The sequence below is a fragment of the Vipera ursinii genome, assembly GCF_947247035.1.
Source record: "Vipera ursinii genome assembly, chromosome: 2".
NCBI lineage: Eukaryota > Metazoa > Chordata > Lepidosauria > Squamata > Viperidae > Vipera > Vipera ursinii.
Window position 1 is genome coordinate 286,620,311 of NC_139513.1, and position 19,229 is coordinate 286,639,539.

The window sequence follows — 19,229 nt, forward strand, 5'->3', positions numbered from 1 at the left end:
CAAAACATGATCCCATGAAAGTTGAGTCCTTCGCAAATGGTTGCCTCCAGCAACCAGCCCTGCCCACACATCCCCTTTTTGTTATGCGGCCCCCAAGGCGTGGCTTCTCAGTGTCTTCTCCTGCTCCCTTGGAGTCGCCCCATTGCCTCCCTCTGTCCTACTCGTGTGGCCTGTCTGCGTTTACGAGTGTCTATAATGTCCTCCAGCCGTGCATCCTCAAATTCTGACTCAGCTTCCCAGCAAAGCTGAGTCTCACCCTGAGCACAAGTGGAGGGGCCAGGTTCTTCCTCACTTTGTAAGCCCTGTAGCTTATCAGAGCCTTCCTCCGACTCTGATGGCTCCTCAGGCCCCTCCTTCTCCTCCTCCTCTGATTCCCCGGACTCAGCGGCCAGGATCACAGGCTGGCACGGAATCACAACAGAATCCTTATGCAACTACTAAGAGACCCAAGTCCAGGCCACTGTCAGGTCCACCATGCAGGTGCCCTGCCATTCTGTTGGAGGGAGGGGAGAGGAAGGCTTTTAGCCTTCTTCCCATACTTTCTCTTTTGCTGTAACTGCTTGGGAATTAGGGAGGGGGATTGTCTTCAGAGAAGAAGCAGAAGACTCCTCCTTAGCTGGTTCCAGCCTGGTTCCAAGGCCGTCGTGCCCCGAGGGTGATCTGTTACCTACCCGGCACCTCAGCCTTCTCAAAACAACCCTGTGGCATCATATTGGCTGCCAGTGGACTGATCGGGATGAGTCTGGGATGTTGGGTCTTGGGGAAATGAAGGAATCGCTTTGCCCTTTGGGCGGGACCTTCAGACTCCGGCTGACTTGTCTGCATTCTCTGCTTCCAACTATCTCTCGTTCAAAGTTCTTTGGAGTCAAAGAGTTTTGCTTTCCCGAGGGACCAGCTAGGGCAGGCCCTTACAGCCGCGGTGAATTCCGGTGACTCTTACCTAGGGCCAATTTGCCTTGACCGTTAGTAGATCAGATTCTTGGGTATAGGTGGCAGGAGATAGAGCTGCTAAGTGCTTTGAACTCAACTCCTGCTCCTGGTTAGTTGCACCTGATAGTTCTTAGCTTCCCATGAAACCATCTTCCTCCGTTGACTTACGATGGTCTTCCAAGATCACATGGAGGAGGAGGCACTGTGGTGCTTTCTCCTAGAATGGGGAGGCAGCGAATGCTCCAAGTCCTGTCTCCTGAGGACAGGGGTAGGCAACCTTGGCTCTTTTATGACTGGTGGACTTCCAACTCCCAGAATTCCTGAGCCAGCATGGGGGAACTATGGCCCCTTCATGACTTGTGGATTTCAACTCCCAGAATTCCTTAGCCAGCGTGGGGGAACTATGGCCCCTTCATGACTTGTGGATTTCAACTCCCAGAATTCCTTAGCCAGCGTGGGGGAACTATGGCCCCTTCATGACTTGTGGACTTCAACTCCCAGAATTCCTTAGCCAGCATGGCTCAGCTTGGAAACCTCTCCCTTTCCCCTCAGCAAGGCCGACTGAGGGATTCTGGGAGTTGAAGTCCACCAATCATAAAAGGGCCAAGGTTGCCTACCCCTGCCTTAGGAGATCCATCTAATACAGGGGTCCCCAACCTCCGGTCTGTGGACTGGTACCGGGCCACGGCATGCCAGCAACCGGTCCGCACAAACAAGCGAAGCCCCATCCGCGGGATGCAGGCAGCACACAAAACCACGCACCCTCCGGTCCGCGGAAAAACCTCTCCACGGAACCGGTGATCCCTGGTGCCCCAAAGGTTGGGGACCTCTGATCTAATGGGTCCAAGAAGAAGGACCTTCATCCTGGTGGCTGCTTCCCTGTGGAACATCATCTCTAGGGAGATAACATCACCCCCCCCACACACACACACTTTGACACACTTTCCCAAGGCGCTGAAGAACCTGGTTTTTCCACCTGGCCCCAGAGTGTGATGGAACCCGTCAAATGGCTCATTTGGTTGCTGTCATCAGGGAATTGGGGGTGGGTTGGGTGGGTGGGAAAGGAGTAACTGCTTTTGTTGCTGTTCGTACTGAGCTGTCGTCCTTGTAAGCTGCCTGGAAGCGAGTTGGGTGGCCGTATCAATTTTCATAAATCAAGAAACAGGCCCGTGTGTCTTTCTGACTGAACAGGTTTGGTTTGCGTGGAGCGTTCTGAACATGGAGTCCATATTCGAAGAGGATTCCCAGCTCCGTAGAGTCGTGGTGAGGGAGTTGGTTACCAGTTCTGTTTCGCCTGACCAGGCTCTGAAGGTAAATCAGAAAATGATTCTTCATTTCTGTGGCGTCTCTCAGAATAGAGGCTTGGCCTGGTGAATGTGAGGCGTTGATAAAAAGAGGAGATTTGTAGCTCAGGGTTGACACGAGGGCTCCCTGGTGCTCCCTCAGCATGGCTGTTTTCTTGCAGACGTTTCAGGACCCAGACTAGGAAACATCCTCAGGGCTAGAAGAGAGGTATTTATGGAGAGGAGTAGGAGTAGGAGTAGAACTAGAAGTAGTAGTTGGAGGGACCTTGGAGGTCGTCTGCTCCAATCCCCTGCTCAGCCAGGAAACATATCTGATCCCAATACGTTCTTGGCATCTTACATTTATACCAAATAGGGAAACATTTTTAAATAATTGTACTGTAACTCTGTTTTGGCAATGCTTCAGAACAATGAAGCTCTGGGAATTAAATGTTATATAAAAATGAATGAATCCATTACTGGAGACCATCTAACCCTCTTCCTTCCTTCCTTCCTTCCTTCCTTCCTTCCTTCCTTCCTTCCTTCCTTCCTTCCTTCCTTCCTTCCCTTTTTAATTCTTTCCTTCCCTCCCTCCCTCCCTCCCTTCTTTTCTCCTTCCATCCTTCCTTCCATCCAACCTCTTTCCTCCCTCCCTTCCTTCCTTCCTTCCTTCCTTCCTTCCTTCCTTCCTTCCTTCCTTCCTTCCCTTCTTAATTCTTTCCCTCCCTCCCTCCCTCCCTCCCTTCTTTTCTCCTTCCTTCCTTCCATCCTTCCTTTCATCCATCCTCTTTCCTCCCTGCCTTCCTCCCCTCTATCCTATCCTTCCTTTTGAATTTGAATTCAAAATTTAAATTCAAATTCAAAATTCAAATTCTCCCTTCCATTCTCCTTTCTTTTTTTCCTCCCTCTTTCCCTTCTTTCCATCCTTGCTTTCCTCTCTCCCATCCCTTCCTTCTTCCCTCCCTCCCTCCCTCCCTCCCACAGAATGCTCAGACCCAGCTGAAGCTCCCGGTGGTGCCTTCTCTTCAGCGCCTGCTGATTTACCGGTGGGCTCATCAAGTCCTGAGCACTCCGGTGGATCACCCTCTCCTACCGCTTATTTGCCAAAAATTCTTCCTTCTCTATTTACAGCGCCCGGGATTACAGGATGGGTGAGTAACCGTTGGTCAACGATGGGGGACTTTGCGGAACGGTGTGAGTTGTTTTCAATGCCGGTAGCCCCGTGATCAAATGGTCTAGTCTAGTTTTAAGAGTGGACAGACTCTTTGGCCTAGTGTTTAAGGCACCAGGATGGAAACCAGGAGACAGTGAGTTCTAGTGCCACCTTAGGCATCAAAGCCAGCTTATTGACTTTGGGCCAGTCACCAGAAGACTGAGTTCTAGTCCCGCCTTAGACATGAAAGCCAGGGGTAGGCAACCTTGGCTCTTTTACGACTCGTGGACTTCAACTCCCAGAATTCCTGAGCCAGCATGGAGGAACTATGGCCCCTTCATGACTCGCAAACTTCAATTCCCAGCATTCCTGAGCCAGCATGGGGGAACTATGACCCCTTCATGATTCGTGGACTTCAACTCCCAGAATTCCTGAGCCAGCATGGGGAACCATGGCCCCTTCATGACTGGTGGACTTCAATTCCCAGAATTCCTCAGCCAGCATGGGGGAACTATGGCCCCTTCATGACTGGTGGACTTCAACTCCCAGAATTCCTCAGCCAGCACGGCTCAGCTTGGAAACCTCTCCCTTTCCCCTCAGCAGGGCTGGCTCAGGAATTCTGGGAGTTGAAGTCCACGAGTCTTGAAGGGGCCTAACCCTAACCCCTGGCCTAGTCCCTCTCAGCCTAACTGGGGAAAATAGGAGGAAAGTGCATTAGATATGCTTGCTGCCTTGAGTTATTTATCAAAACAATAAAGGCGGGATACAAAAATCTAAAGGAATTTAATAAAATACCTGTAGAAAAGGTCTCCATAAATCCTAGAGAGCCCCACCCAACTGTCATTAAAGTGTATATATTTCAAAATATATGTAGATTTTTTAAAAAAAAATACATAAGAATGGGGAAGAAATGGCATAGAAGCCAGTGGTGAATTACACACCAGGAATATAACATAAGTTGTGTTGGTTATAAATCAGGGATCCCTAACTAGTGATCCGTGGCCTATTTGCAACCGGTCCTCATGAGTGACTGGCTGGTGCGCGCATGAGCATCATGGGTGCTCGGAGCCCCACTTGTGCAAGGGTCACGGGCGCTCAGGGCCCCATTTGCATGAGGGCCACAGGTGCTCAGGGCCCCACTCGTGAGTTTCACGGGCATTCGGGGCCCCATTTGTACGAGGGTCGGGTGCTCAGGGCCCCACTTGTGTGAGGGTCATGGGTGCTCGGCCCCATTTGAGGGTCACGGTTGCTTTGGGCCTCATTTGTGTGAGGGTCATGGTCGCTCAGGGTCCCATTTGAGGGTCACGGCGCTCAGGACCCCATTTGTGTGAGGGTCATGGGTGCTCAGGGTCCCATTTGTGTGAGGGTCATGTACGCTCAGGGTCCCATTTGAGGGTCACGGGCGCTCAGGACTCCATTTGTGTGAGGGTCATGGGTGCTCGGGGTCCCATTTGTGTGAGGGTCACGGGCGCTCAGGGTCCCATTTGAGGGTCACGGGCGCTCAGGACCCCATTTGAGGGTCACGGGCGCTCAGGACCCCATTTGTGTGAGGGTCATGGGTGCTCGGGGTCCCACTTGTGTGAGGGTCACGGGCGCTCAGGGTCCCATTTGAGGGTCACGGGCGCTCAGGACCCCATTTGTGTGAGGGTCACGGGCGCTCAGGACCCCATTTGTGTGAGGGTCACGGGTGCTGGGGGTCCCATTTGTGTGAGTTTTGCGGGCGCTGGGGCCCCTCTTTGTGCGAGAGTCGCGGGTGCTCGGGGCCCCACTCATGTGAGAATTGTGGGTGCTCAGGGCCCCATTTGCGTAACGGGTGCTCATTCACGCGCACGCCCTGCCCCTCCCCCAAAGCCATCCCCTCTTTCTCCCCTTCCCACCGGAAAGGTTGGGGAGCTCTGTTCTAAACGACAGGATTTCTGCTTTGAAGGCTACCCAAGGACGGCTGCGTCGGGAGGCGATTCTTCCAGGGTGCTGCTCATCTTAGCCTGCTGAATGAGCTGAAGCAGCATCTGACTGAGGCCACCGACTTCCACCATTCGGCTAGCAAAGTGCTCCAGTTGGACAGCCCAGCAGGGGGAAGCGAAACTCCAACAGTCAAAGGGTTCACCAAGGCCAATTATGTGGCTTTCTTGGAGCTTCACAAGGACCTTGTCAGGTAAACTTGGCTGGCCTTTAGACTGCCGTGTCTCCAAGGATCTCGGCTAATAATGGGGAGTCCAAGATCCATGGATTCATGGAGGTTGGATGGAGAATCCACCCAGATGTGCCCTGAATTGTCTCAAGCCAATCTAACCTTCAACAGGGGTCTTCAAACCTGGCAACTTTAAGACTTGTGGACTTCAACTCCCAGAATTCCTCAGCTAGCCAGAGCTGGCTGAGGAATTCTGGGAGCTGAAGTCCACAAGTCTTAAAGTTGCCGAGTTTGAAGACCCCTGGCCTTGAGGATGTCACATGATTCCATTGTGAACAAGGCAAACAAACTTGCTTGAGGAACCCCTATCGGGCTTCTGAGGAACTTCTTGGCTTCATGATTGATGCTCAAATAATTTATGAAACTGGTTATGTCATACTTGGAAAGCAATTGGGATGTAGCCTGGTGTTTTTTTTCTTTATTCTGCGGCGTATGTACAGTTTGAAGAAACTTGTGTATCTCCTGCTTCAGACCTTCTTATTTTGGAAATGTTTTCAGGCTTTTTTCCACATTTGTTCTGTGGCTGGATGAAGACAGGTTCCAGAAAGGGGACATCTACATTCCCTCTTTGCCCAAGCAATACGATGGACATCGGCTTGCCAAGATCATGCAGAACCAGCAGGTAAAAAAAGGAATGGATTGGTTATATGTTAGGTATATGTAAGAGTGTAGGTCAAGGGGTCTTCAAACTTGGCCCTTTTATGACTGGTGGACTTTAACTCCCAGAATTCCTCAGCCAGGCATGCTGGCTGAGGAATTCTGGAAGTTGAAGTCCACCAGTCATAAAAGGGCCAAATTTGAAGACCCCTGGTCTGGATCCAAGCCCACAGTTTCATCAAAATGGCCGACTGAGGAATTCTGGGAGATGAAGTCCACCAGTCATAAAAGGGCCAAATTTGAAGACCCCTGGTCTGGATCCAAGCCCGCAGTTTCATCAAAATGGCCGACTGAGGAATTCTGGGAGTTGAAGTCCACCAGTCATTAAAGGGCCAAGTTTGAAGACCCCTGGTCTGGATCCAAGCCCACAGTTTCATCAAAATGGCCGACTGAGGATTTCTGGGAGTTGAAGTCCACCAGTCATAAAAGGGCCAAGTTTGAAGACCCCTGGTCTGGATCCAAGCCCGCAGTTTCATCAAAATGGCCGACTGAGGAATTCTGGGAGTTGAAGTCCACCAGTCATAAAAGGGGCAAGTTTGAAGACCCCTGGTGTAGGTCTATACATACGTTGTATATAATATGTTTTAAACGTGTGTTATGTATGTGTACACTTTGAGAGGCAACAACTAAGTTTCATTTTTAATGTGTGCCATTGTGCCCACAGTAAAAAAAAATGACAATAAAGGTTATCTAATTGGGTTTCTCTAAGTGTTGGAGCAGTCACAACTTCTGGACACAGGTTGTTCCACTGGTTAATTGGAATAGACTAGAATAGAGCTGGAAGGGACCTTGGAGGTCTTCTAGTCCAACCCCCTGCTCGGGCAGGAAACCCTGCACTATTTCAGACAAATGGCTGTCCAGTCTCTTCTTAAAAACTTCCAGTGTCAGAGCATTTACCGCTTCTGGAGGCAGGTGGTTCCACTGGTTGATTGTTCTGACTGTCAGGAAGTTTTTCCTTAGTTCTAGGTTGCTTCTCTGCAATAATAATAATAATAATAATAATAATAATAATAATAATAATAATAATAATAATAATAATAATAATAATAATAATAATAATAATAATAATAATAATAATAATAATAATAATAATAATTTAATTTGTTTAATTTATTTAATTTAATTTAATTTAATTTATAATAATAATTGGAAGGGACCTTGGAGGTCATCTAGTCCAACCCCCTGCTCGGGCAGGAAACCCTGCACTATTTCAGACAAATGGCTGTCCAGTCTCTTCTTAAAAGCTTCCAGTGATGGAGCATTCACCGCTTCTGGAGGCAGGTTGTTCCACTGGTTAATTGTTCTAACTGCCAGGAAGTTTCTCCTTAGTTCCAGGTTGCTTCTCTCTTTGCTTGTCAGAAGGTCACAAAAGGGGATCACATGACCCCGGGGCACTGCGAACGTCATAAACACATGCCAGTTGCCAAGTGTCCAAATTTTGATCACGTGACCCTGGGGAGGTTGCAGCGGTCACAAGTGTGAAAAATGGTCACGAGTCACTTTTTTCAGTGCCGAAAAAACATAATTTCACACATAATTTCAAACGGTCACAAAATGAACGGTTGTAAGTGAAGGGCTGCTTGTAATGGGCCTCAGTGGCTCCTCCGTTCTGATTCACTGTGGATTTGACAGATCATTTTGAACTACGCAGAAGTGCGATTGCACTGGCGCAAGGGGACCTCAAAGCTTCCATTCCCTTTAGCATCCCTGCTGATTGGCAGCCACCCCAAGCAGGGTGGTGGTGGTGGGGTTGAAATTAAAGTTGAGTGCTTTAATTGATCTTACTGGCAACTAAAAATGTCTTTCTCCCTGTTGCCGCTTTTTCCTGCCCACCTGCTGCTGGCTTGAAGGATCTCTGGATGGAATTTGTCAACGTTCAGCAGATCCAGCATGAGTTCCAGGAAACCTTAGACCTCTGGTTTCGAGTCAGAGTGGGACCCCTCCCTGCCTCAAGTGCTTCGCCGGCCCAGACAGACTTCACCGACCCTTTGTTAGGTATTTTATTTATTGAAATGTGTTTGAATATTAGTAGCTCAGATTGGTAATTGGGGCCGTTCGTTTAATGGCATGGTTCCGACAAATGGAACTCTTCAAAAGAACTTTGAGGCATTGTTTACCTTAAAGAATCTTTATTCGAGTAGCACAGCATCGGCACTAACACAGTCGAAGCCAAAATCTGAGTTCCACTCCTCTGAGCACCTAGTATCAAAGCACAATTCCCTCCTTCAATTAACAGTCATAAATCACATTCCCCAATTAGCTCGAAGGGCGGGCTTCCTCTCCAGCTCTCCAGCCCGCCAATTCTTTATCGGCTCTGGGCTCAGTAACCTTGATTCTCATGCTAAGTTTAGTGTTGTTATCTCTAGCTGGGCTCTCATTCACCTCCCCCCCCTCCCAGCATCATCTAACTCTAAAAGCAAAAGATAAAAAGATGGCTGCATTTCCCTTTGTTGTCGATGCAAAAACATCCGATGTTAGCAGCGTCGACAAACGCTTTGCATTTCTTCCTTTCTCCCCCCCCCCCAGCCAAGGAACGGATTATCACCAGCCTGAAGAAATACGATGAGCCCCAGCCCCCTCTGTCTCTTCAACCAATGAAAGCTCCCGTGCCCGTCATTGCCCCAGCTAGCTTGGTAAACCAACATGAAGCCAAAGAATTGACTTGCACCAACCTCAGGATCTTTCAACGGCACGCGAAGTAAGAATTTCTTTTTTTCTTTTCTTCTGCTGTGTTTGGTTTCTCTCTCTCTCTTTTGAACTGTGCTTAGTTATGGTGTCCTTAAGTACAGACAGTCGGATTAGGGGTGACATGATAGCAGTCTTGCAACATTTGAGGGGCTCTCGCAGAAGGGGGGGGGGTTGTAGACTTATTCTCCAAAAATTTGCAGCATTAGCCTTGGTGAACTCTCCAGCTTCCGCCTTCCATTATGTATTCAAGATGGACAGTGTTTAATATTTATGTTCTGTACCAGCCTGCTACCGGCCCTGCAGAAAAAGCAGGGACAACCCCTTTTACAAGAAGGCAAGAGGCTGGAATTACGCCTGCCAAATTTATGGACACAAAAACAAATAGAACAAGACACGAACCAAGAAACAGGAGCTTTTCAAGCGGTTGCCTTCAGCAAACCAGCCCTCCCACGCATTCCCCTTTTATACAGTTCAGGGCGTGGCTTCTCTCTGCCTCCTTCCGAGGAGCCCCATTGCCTTCCTCTGTTTACTCCTGATTGACTGCCTCCTGCGTCGGGCGTCCTTGAACAGGGCCAGCTGTGGGTCATCTTCATCCACGCTGTCAGGCTCACACAGCTGGGTCTGCGTCGTGACCAGGTGGGAGGGGCCTGGCTGAGGGCTCTCATCAAGCTATCCAACCCCCTCAGCAAGCTCTTCAACACCCCACTCCTCCTCCTCCTCTGAGTCGTCCGACCCAACTGCCGAACCCACAGGCTGACCCTGAATCACAACAATTTATTTCTTACGTATATGTAGGGGTGTGGGTCGATACATATGTTGTATATAGTATGTTTAGGCGTGTGTCATGTATGTGTTTCACTTGGAGAGCGGGCAACTAAATTTCATTTTTGAAATTTAAAATGACAATAAAGGTTGTCTTGTCTTGTCCTGTCCTGTCCTGTCCTGTCTTGTCTTGTCTTACTTTAACTTACCTTACCTTGATCAAAACACCAGAGGGCAGGAGAAGAAGTAATGGATGGAATTAAAAAGAGATTCAACCTAATCAGTACACCCAATCAACAGAATAACATTATGACAGAGTTGGAAGGGACCTTGAAGGTCTTCTAGTCCAACCCCCTGCTCAAGCAGGAGATCTTATACACCATTCCAGACAAAATGGTTGTCCAATCTCTTTTAAAAAAAAAACAAAAAAACCCCTCCAGTGATGAAGCACCCACAGTTTTTGGAGACAGGACATCCCATTGATAAATTGTTCTCACTGTTGCCTCCAGAAGCGGTGGGTGCTCCCATCCCTGGAGGCTTTTAAGAAGCGATTGGACCACCGTTTTTCTGGAACGGTGTAAGGTCGCCTGCTTGAGCAGGGGGTTGGACTAGAAGACCTCCAAGGTCCCTTCCAACTCTGTCACACTATTCCCGTTACTGTGTGACGTCGTCTTCGCTTTCTTCCTTTTGACCGGGTTTAGATAAATTGGGACTCTGCGTATCTGTTCAGGCATTCCCTCCCCTACCTCACTTTAAAAAAAATGTTTCTTTTTTTTTTTAAAAAAAGGAGATGTGTATCTTGTAAAGAAACAATAAAACCCCATCCTTGGCAAGTATCGTATTTATTAAAAAATGGAGGCTGGCTCACTGCAATGATTTCGTTTTAGAATTCCCACCAGGGCTGGCTAGGAGGTGTCTTATTGGACAGCGAGTGGTTTATGATTAGACAGGCCTATCGCAGCAACCACGTTGCAGTGAGAAGTGTCCTGGTTCCGACAGGTGAAACTCTTCCAACAACTTCGAGGCGTTTACCTTAAAGAATCTTTATTCGAGTAGCATGGCATTGGCACTGACCTAATCGAAGCCGAAATCTGAAATCTGAATTCTTCTCCCCTAAACACATAGTATCAAAGCACAATTCCCTTCTCTAATTAACAGTCACCAATCACATTCTCCAATTAGTTTGAAATGCAGGCTTTCCCTCCAGTTCTCCAACCCTCCATTTCTTGTCATCTCTTATTTCAAACAGCCTTGAAAATACTCTTACTACGATGTCGTTATGTCTAACTAATTCCCATACACATTCTTCTTCCTCCTCGCGTTTCCCCCCCAACATCATCTAGTTCTAACTCTAAAAGTAACGCACAAGTTCAGGGGGAAATGGCTGCATCTTCATATGTTATCTAAGCAAAAACATCCGATGTTAGCAGTGTTGACAAGAAGCTTTTGACGGTAGCCGTGTCATCTTAGAGCAGGCTTCACCAAGCTTCTTGGATTGGTGGCCCAGTGGGAGAGGGAGGGGCAGGCACCGTAATGCCCGTGGGTGCAAATGTGAATGCAGGCACACGTACGTGCGTGAGTGCAAACAGGCTGCGAGCACATGCGCCATGCAAACGGGGCTGCATGTGCGCGAGGCTCTCAGCGCCTGTATGAGGCTTGTGACGCTGCTGTTGCCAGGCTCGCGGCGATGCTATCACCAGCGTGAGGCTTGTGCTGTGGGCTGCAACGATGCCACCCCGGTGCGAGGTTTGTGCTGCTGCCCCGTGTGAGAATCGCCCTGTGGCCTGCGGCAATGTTGTCCCGGCGCGAAGCTCATGTTGCCGCCCCCGCGCAAGGATCTGTGGCCCACCTGCCACTTGCAGTGCTACAAGGTTTGTGGCAATGCCACTGCCTGCATGTGGCACGCCGCCGCCCACCTGCCGCTTGTGGCGCTGTGGCCCCCCCATGCAAGGTTCATGGCAACACTGCCGCCCACGCAATATTAGCGGCAGTGCCACCACCCACACAGCACTCGCAGCAATGGTGGCACGAGGGGGTGGTGAGCACTTCCCAGCTACTCCACGGCCTAGCGGCCAAGAGGCCACCGTCTGATAGTGGGCCACAGCCCATAGGTTGGGGATCTCTGTCCTAGAGAAAAACAGGGCTGCTTTAATGAGACAGGAACGGCATTCAACACCCCTGCAATCTCCGAAGCGCCGCTTTTGAATGGAACCCTTCCCCCAGGTTTCAAATTCCAAATAAGTACAGCAGTTGCAAAGATTGCTCTAATATTTTCCCTAACATACGGGGATGTCCTCGGCGCACAAGCTCACGGCTGGTTCTTGTTAAATTGTAGACTGGCCGCGCTTCGGGAATCCCAGCAAGTGGCTTTCAGTAGCGAGATGCTGGACACGTTGCCAAAGCTTTACATCAACCGAGAAGAACAAGTTACTCTTCACCTGGAATGTCGGGCGGGATCTGGGAAAAGTTGCCACGGAGCAGCTCATGTAACAATCCAGGTGAGAACAGAAGTCCCTTCCTCTTCCTGAACCTGCCCTCCCTCTAATGTCAGGAGTTCGGGGGCAGAGAAGGGTGTGTGTGTGTGTGTGTGTGTGTGTGTGTGTGTGTGTGTGTGTGTCCTGCAATCTCTGCAGCCATTGGGCTAGAGGGCCCGTAATCCAAAGGACTCAGCTTCCTGATTGATGATGATGATAAGTATCAATAAGTGTCATTATTGTTGTTATTATTATTATTTGTACAAGTTTTATTTAATTTTTAAAATTTTACATTCAGATATTTGTGAAGCAACACGGTGGTTGGGTATAAAAATAAACAATTGCAAATAACAAATTATTTGTAAACAGCTCAAGTGGTGTCAACAAAGATTCCCTCTCCGATTCCCTTAGTTTTGACATAATCAAATTAATCGAATTAATACATTTCTAATTGTGACATAATAATTTAGAAGAATTTTCAATATATTTTCACTTATACATATCCATATCCTGTTTTTAATTTTTACCTAATTGCAATAGAATATCAATAGCCTATGATATATAAAGAAAAGTAAAAAAAGAAAGAAAAAATTAATTTTCAGGTAACCCACATTTCCCTATTTCAGTAAATTATTATTATTATTACTATTTATTATTATTATTATTATTATTATTATTATTATTATTATTATTATTGACTTAACAACCAGTCCTCGCACTTACGACCGCATAGTCACATGATCAAAATCCAGGTGCTTGGCATCCACCATGTATTTAAGACGGTTGCAACATCTCATGGTGTGGGGGTCTTCTGAGTGTTCCCCTGAGGCCTTCCCAGCCCGCTTCTGACAATCCTACTCTGAGGAGAAAGCAGGATTCACTTAACAACCTCATGATTCGCTTAACAACCGCAGTGACTGCTGTTAACAACGATGGCCAACAATGGTCATAAAATTCAGCGCCGCTCCCTTCGCCACCACCTTGCTGAAGTATGGAAACGTTGGTCTCTGTTGCGATCATAAGTTGAGGACTACCCATAAGCCCTTGCTTTTTAATAATAATAATAATAATAATAATAATAGTTATTGCCAGTCAGTTTGAGTGTTCAGTTGACTGAGTTTCATGTTTTATGAATAAAAGTTTCATAATAATATTAATAATAATAATAATAATAATAATAATAATAATAATAATAATCGCAGTGGTAGAGAACCAAAGCGTACAGCTGATTGATATCGCTGTACCAGGAGATGCCAGAGTCGAAGAAAAAGAACTGGGAGAAATTACGAAAGACTGCGACCTGGCCATCGAAACTGCGCGATTATGGATGAAACGTGTAACAGTGACACCCATTGTCATCGGGGCACTGGGAACTATGTCCAAAAACTTTGCAAAACACATCAAGAAATTGCAGCTTCCTGCAATAACTCCAGCAATGCTGCAAAAAACTGTGCTATTCAGAACATCTTACATTTTAAGGAGATACCTGGTTGATACCTAGGATGCTGGCAGCAACCCGTGTCAACCATTAATGCCAGTCAATTTGAGCGTTCAGTTGACTGTGTTTCATGTTTTATGAATAAAAGTTTCATAATAAATAATAATAATAATAATAATAATAATAATAATAATAATAATAATAATAATAATATAATGATGATGATGATGATGATGATGATGATGGAGATACCTGGTTGATACCTAGGATGCTGGCAGCAACCCGTGTCAACCATTAGTATCAGTCAATTTGAGTGTTCAGTTGACTGAGGTTCATGTTTTATGAATAAAAGTTTTATAATAATAATGATACTGAGAAGGAGAAGGAGGTTGGAAGGGACCTTGGAGGTCATCTAGTCCAACCCTCCTCCTCTGGCAGGAAGCCCTGTGCCATTTCAGACAAACGGTCTTGTTTTTGTTTTCCCTTCAACAGAAAAGCCCAAGGGAGGATCTGTTCCACTCTCCCATTTTTGCCCCCCCCCCGGGATCAGAAATGAACGCGGCAGGGCAGCCGTTGCCAATCTGAACACAATAAACCGCCCGTTGGGTTACTCTAATCATTGAATCAATCTTGTCGCTCGAACGCAGTAACGCCTTCTCTCCCTCTCAGTTTGAGGGCAAACACAAAAACGAAGCCATCCGCCAGCAGCTGGACGTCTTGGAGAAAGAAATGAAGCACCTGCAGGCCGAGGCTGCTCAGATGCCTCCTCTGAGTGTGGTGGGAGCTGCGGTCTACGTGGAGAACTTCATCACGTGAGTGGCGCGGTTTTGCTGTCCTCTCCGCCGCGGAACCACCCCTGGCGTGTCTGTCCGATTCTGGAACACGGCAACAGCGGGGCTGGCGAAAGTTTCACCTCCAGCGTGAGAAATCAGGAAATCCAGGCAGTTCAAACCAATACAAAGTAGAATAGAATAGAATAGAAGCGGGAAGGGACCTTGGAGGTCTTCTAGTCCAGGCCCCCGCTCGAGCAGGAGAACCTATAACATCACCACCACCCACCCACAGTTGCGCAAAGGTCCTCCTGTTAGGACCGTAATAGAGCCGTTCCATTGTGGTTGTAAAGCGTGAAGGACATAAACCGGGTCAGCCACGTCGTCAACTTGATTTCACAGCTAGTCCTTGACTTACAAACCACAACTGACCCCAGACTTTATGTCTTTTAAGCAAGAGAGTGGTAGATTGGTTTCTTGCCACTTTTCTTGGCTGCAGTTGTTAAATGAATCATTTTGGTCCTGAGGCAAATCCAGCTTCCCCCGCATCGACCATTCCCCAGCCGGGAAGGTTATAAATCGTGATTCACGTGACCCTAGGACACTGCAGCCATCATAAAGTGCCCGAACGTGGGGATCCTGCAATGGTCGTTAAGTGTGAGAAGCAGCCATAAGTCTCTTTTTTCAGTGTCTCTGTAGCAGGGGTCTTCAAACTTGGCCCTTTTATGACTGGTAGACTTCAATTCCCAGAATTCCTCAGCCAGGCACGCTGGCTGAGGAATTCTGGGAGTTGAAGTCCCCAAGTCATATAAGGGCCACGTTTGAAGATCCCTGATATATAACAAGAAACTTCTTACTCCAAGGTTAAACATAAGCTTAAAAATACACTATGCATGCTGTATAATAAGAAAGTGGACAATATTTCTAGAATCATAACAAATCTAATTGTCAGATCCTAAAATACAAATTGCACCAGTCATAAAAGGTCCAAGTTTGAACTCTGGATCCAAGCCACAGTTTCATCAAAATGGCTGACTGAGGAATTCTGGGAAGTCCACCAGTCATAAAAGGGCCAAGTCTGAAGACCCCTGGTCTGGATCCAAGCCCACAGTTTCATCAAAATGGCCGACTGAGGAATTCTGGGAGATGAAGTCCACCAGTCATAAAAGGGCCAAGTTTGAAGACCCCTGGTCTGGATCCAAGCCCGCAGTTTTATCATAATGGCCGACTGAGGGATTCTGGGAGTGGAAGTCCACCAGTCATAAAAGGGCCAAGTTTGAAGACCCCTGGTCTGGATCCAAGCCCGCAGTTTTATCATAATGGCCGACTGAGGGATTCTGGGAGTGGAAGTCCACCAGTCATAAAAGGGCCAAGTTTGAAGACCCCTGGTCTGGATCCAAGCCCGCAGTTTTATCATAATGGCCGACTGAGGGATTCTGGGAGTGGAAGTCCACCAGTCATAAAAGGGGCAAGTTGGAAGACCCCTGGCCTGGATCCAAGCATGCAGTTTCATCAAAATGGCCGACTGAGGGATTCTGGGAGTCGAAGTCCACTAGTCATAAAAGGGCCAAGTCTGAAGACCCCTGGTCTGGATCCAAGCCCGCAGTTTCATCAAAATGGCCGACTGAGGGATTCTGGGAGTCGAAGTCCACCAGTCATAAAAGGGCCAAGTCTGAAGACCCCTGGTCTGGATCCAAGCCCGCAGTTTCATCAAAATGGCCGACTGAGGGATTCTGGGAGTCGAAGTCCACCAGTCATAAAAGGGCCAAGTTTGAAGACCCCTGGTCTGGATCCAAGCCCATAGTTTCATCAAAATGGCTGACTGAGGAATTCTGGGAGTCGAAGTCCACCAGTCATAAAAGGGCCAAGTTTGAAGACCCCTGCCTTATGTGATGCCATAAGGTAGAAGAGCAGGTTGGGGACAAAGCATAGCTGGCTGGGGAATTCTGGGAGTTGAAGTCCACACCTCTTAAAATGGCCGTGCTTGAGAAACACCGGTTTAGCTCTTTCTGAGTTAGCATTATTTCCCCCCTCACATTATGTCAGGGGTCTTCAAACTTGCCCCTTTTATGACCCTGGCTGAGGAATTCTGGGAGTTGAAGTCCACCAGTCAGAAAACGGCCAAGTTTGAAGATCCCTTTTCTGTAGCTTCGAACGGTCATTGAATCAACGCAAGTCAGAACTACCTGTGGCCATCCAAGTATCCGGAAGGAGCCCCAAATTGGCTTTTTAAATCCATCTTCATGAGTTAACTCATAACTGCATTTTTAAAAAGTATTGATCCTAAGGACAGGTTCGTATCGCTATATCCGTGAGGAAGGGACACCGCCTCCTGCAGTACTGACACCCAGATAGAGAAATTGTTCCCAAGGGGGTGTCCTTCCTGCTCTAAATCTTACCCCTTCGACCGCCTAACTTTATTTATGGTGCTCATCCAGGAACGAATAACATTTAACATCCTCCGTCCTTTGCTTGGCGTGTTCGTAAATCTCAATTTTTATCCCTGCCACAGGGGCTTAATAAATATCTATAAACTTCAGCCCACCCCGAGGATTCAGCGCATTGGGATCAGCCTGTTTTTTGCCATCGTGGAATATGTGTGTGATGAAACGCAGCGTCACCCACCATCCAGGCAGTTCTTCACTTCCTGCATCGAGATCCTCGGCCAGGTGAGCTGTTTTGGGGGATAGGATTCCGTCAGGGATGAGATTGAGTGATCTGCTCATGCCGATTTAGCATTCCGCGACGAATTATTTTAATAGGCCGCTGAGAGCTGGTTCAAGTGGGTGGGAAAGAAGGGATGCAGGCTAGTAAATAAATAAGCTGTGGATAACTTTAAAAGCCGCCTTCTTGGTAAAATGGGCAGCATATAAAATTGAATAAATAAATAAGCAAACTATAAATACGTGTGATGGTAAATAAACTATAGATATGTGTGATAGTAAATAAAACTATAGCTAATTTTAAAACTCCTTACGGGTGACATGGGCAGCGTATAAAATTAAAGAAAGAAAGAAAGAAGGAAACTATAAATACGTGTGATAGTAAATAAACTATAGCTAATTTTAAAACATAAGGGACGTGGTGGCTCAGTGGGTTAGGACGCTGAGCTTGTCGATCAGAAGGTCGGCAGTTTAGCGGGTCGAATCCCGAGTGCCGCGTAACAGAGTGAGCGCCTGTTATGCGTCCCAGCTTCTGCCAACCTAGCAGTTCGAAATGCAAGTAGAAAAATAGGGACCACTACGGTGGGAAGGGAAAAGCGCTTCGTGCGCCTTTGGCGTCTAGTCATGCCGGCCACGTGACCACGGAGACGTCCTCAGACAAGCGCTGGCTCTTCGGCTTTGAAACGGAGATGAGCACCGGCCCCTAGAGTCGGAAACGACTAGCACGCGTGTGCGGGGGAACCTTTACCTTTACCTTAATTTTAAAACTCCTTATTGGTGGAATAGGCAGCATAGAAAATTTAATAAACAAACTGTAAATACGTGTGATAGTAAAAAAAACTATAGCTAATTTTAAAGCTTATTGGTGACATGGGCAGCATATAAAATTTAATAAATAAACTGTGTGACAGTAAATAAACTATAGATATGTGTGATAGTAATAACCTGGCTAATTTTAAAACTCCTTATTGGTGAAAAGGGTGGCATATAAAATTTAAATAAACAAACTGTAAATACATGTGATAGTAAATAAACTATAGCTAATTTTAACGCTTATTGGTGACATGGGCAGCATATAAGATTTAATAAACTAAATACTTGTGACAGTAAATAAACTATAGATATGTGTGATAGTAAATAAACTATAGCTAATTTTGAAACTCATTGGTAAAATGGGCAGCGTATAAAATGTAATAAATAAAGTGTAAATATGTGTGATAATAAATAAACTATAGCTAATTTTAAAGCTTATTGGTGACATGGGCAGCATATAAAATTTAATAAATAAAATCCGTGTGACAGTAAATAAACTATAGATATGTGTGATAGTAATAAACTATGGCTAATTTTAAAACTCCTTATTGGTGAAATGGGCAGTGTATAAAATTAAATAGATAAACTATTGATATGTGTGATAGTAAATAAACTGTAGCTAATTTTAAAACTCCTTATTGGTGAAAAGGGCAGTGTGCAAAATTTAATAAATACTGTATTTTCTGGCGTATAAGACTACTTTTTAACCCATGAGAATCTTCTCAAAAGTCAGGGGTCGTCTTATACGCTGGGTGCTGAAAATTTAGAGACAGGGCTGGCTGGAAAACCTGGAGCGGATCTCCCATTTAGTCTGCGCAGGGAAAGCGGGACCAATTGGAGAAGAAGCTGCAGTCTGTGATTTTTTACAGGGTTTATAGGGTTTCCTGCCTTAGCAGGGGGTTGGAATAGATGACCTCCAAGGTCCCCTCCAACTTCTTCTTCTTCTTCTTCTTCTTATTATTATTATTATTATTATTATTATTATTATTATTATTATTATTATTATTATTATTATTATATTATTATTATTATTATTATTATTATTATTATTATTATTATTATTATTATTATTATTATATCCACTTGCACTGTTTTATGTTTATATGTTTGATGACAAACAGCCTTATGTTTATAAGTGACAGTTTTCCTACTAAGCACCTGCATGTCATAAGCATTTGAATTAAAATTACCATATTAAAATCAAATCTGATGTTTTTTAATTTTTATTTAGTGTGCGTTGGAAGAGGGGTAGTCTTATACGGCGAGTATAGCCCAAACCCTATAATTTAACAGGAAATGTAGGGGGTCATCTTATACGCCCAGTCGTCTTATATGCCGGAAAATACGGTAAACAAACTGTAAATATGTGTGACGGTAAATAAACTATAGATATTCGTGATGGTAAAC

General features: G+C 46.3%; 1 protein-coding gene across 1 annotated transcript in view; it reads left to right on the forward strand.

Moving 5' to 3' along the window:
- The window catches only part of EPG5 (ectopic P-granules 5 autophagy tethering factor), a 68,322-nt gene that overhangs the window by 15,936 nt on the left and 33,157 nt on the right, over positions 1 to 19,229 (forward strand). The window contains exons 10-18 of the mRNA XM_083353536.1: positions 2,122 to 2,241; positions 3,198 to 3,364; positions 5,294 to 5,521; positions 6,056 to 6,179; positions 8,065 to 8,209; positions 8,741 to 8,912; positions 12,000 to 12,162; positions 14,246 to 14,388; positions 16,859 to 17,015. Of these exons, the coding sequence (XP_083209662.1) occupies positions 2,122 to 2,241; positions 3,198 to 3,364; positions 5,294 to 5,521; positions 6,056 to 6,179; positions 8,065 to 8,209; positions 8,741 to 8,912; positions 12,000 to 12,162; positions 14,246 to 14,388; positions 16,859 to 17,015 (1,419 nt within the window). The remainder of the gene's footprint in view (positions 1 to 2,121; positions 2,242 to 3,197; positions 3,365 to 5,293; positions 5,522 to 6,055; positions 6,180 to 8,064; positions 8,210 to 8,740; positions 8,913 to 11,999; positions 12,163 to 14,245; positions 14,389 to 16,858; positions 17,016 to 19,229) is intronic.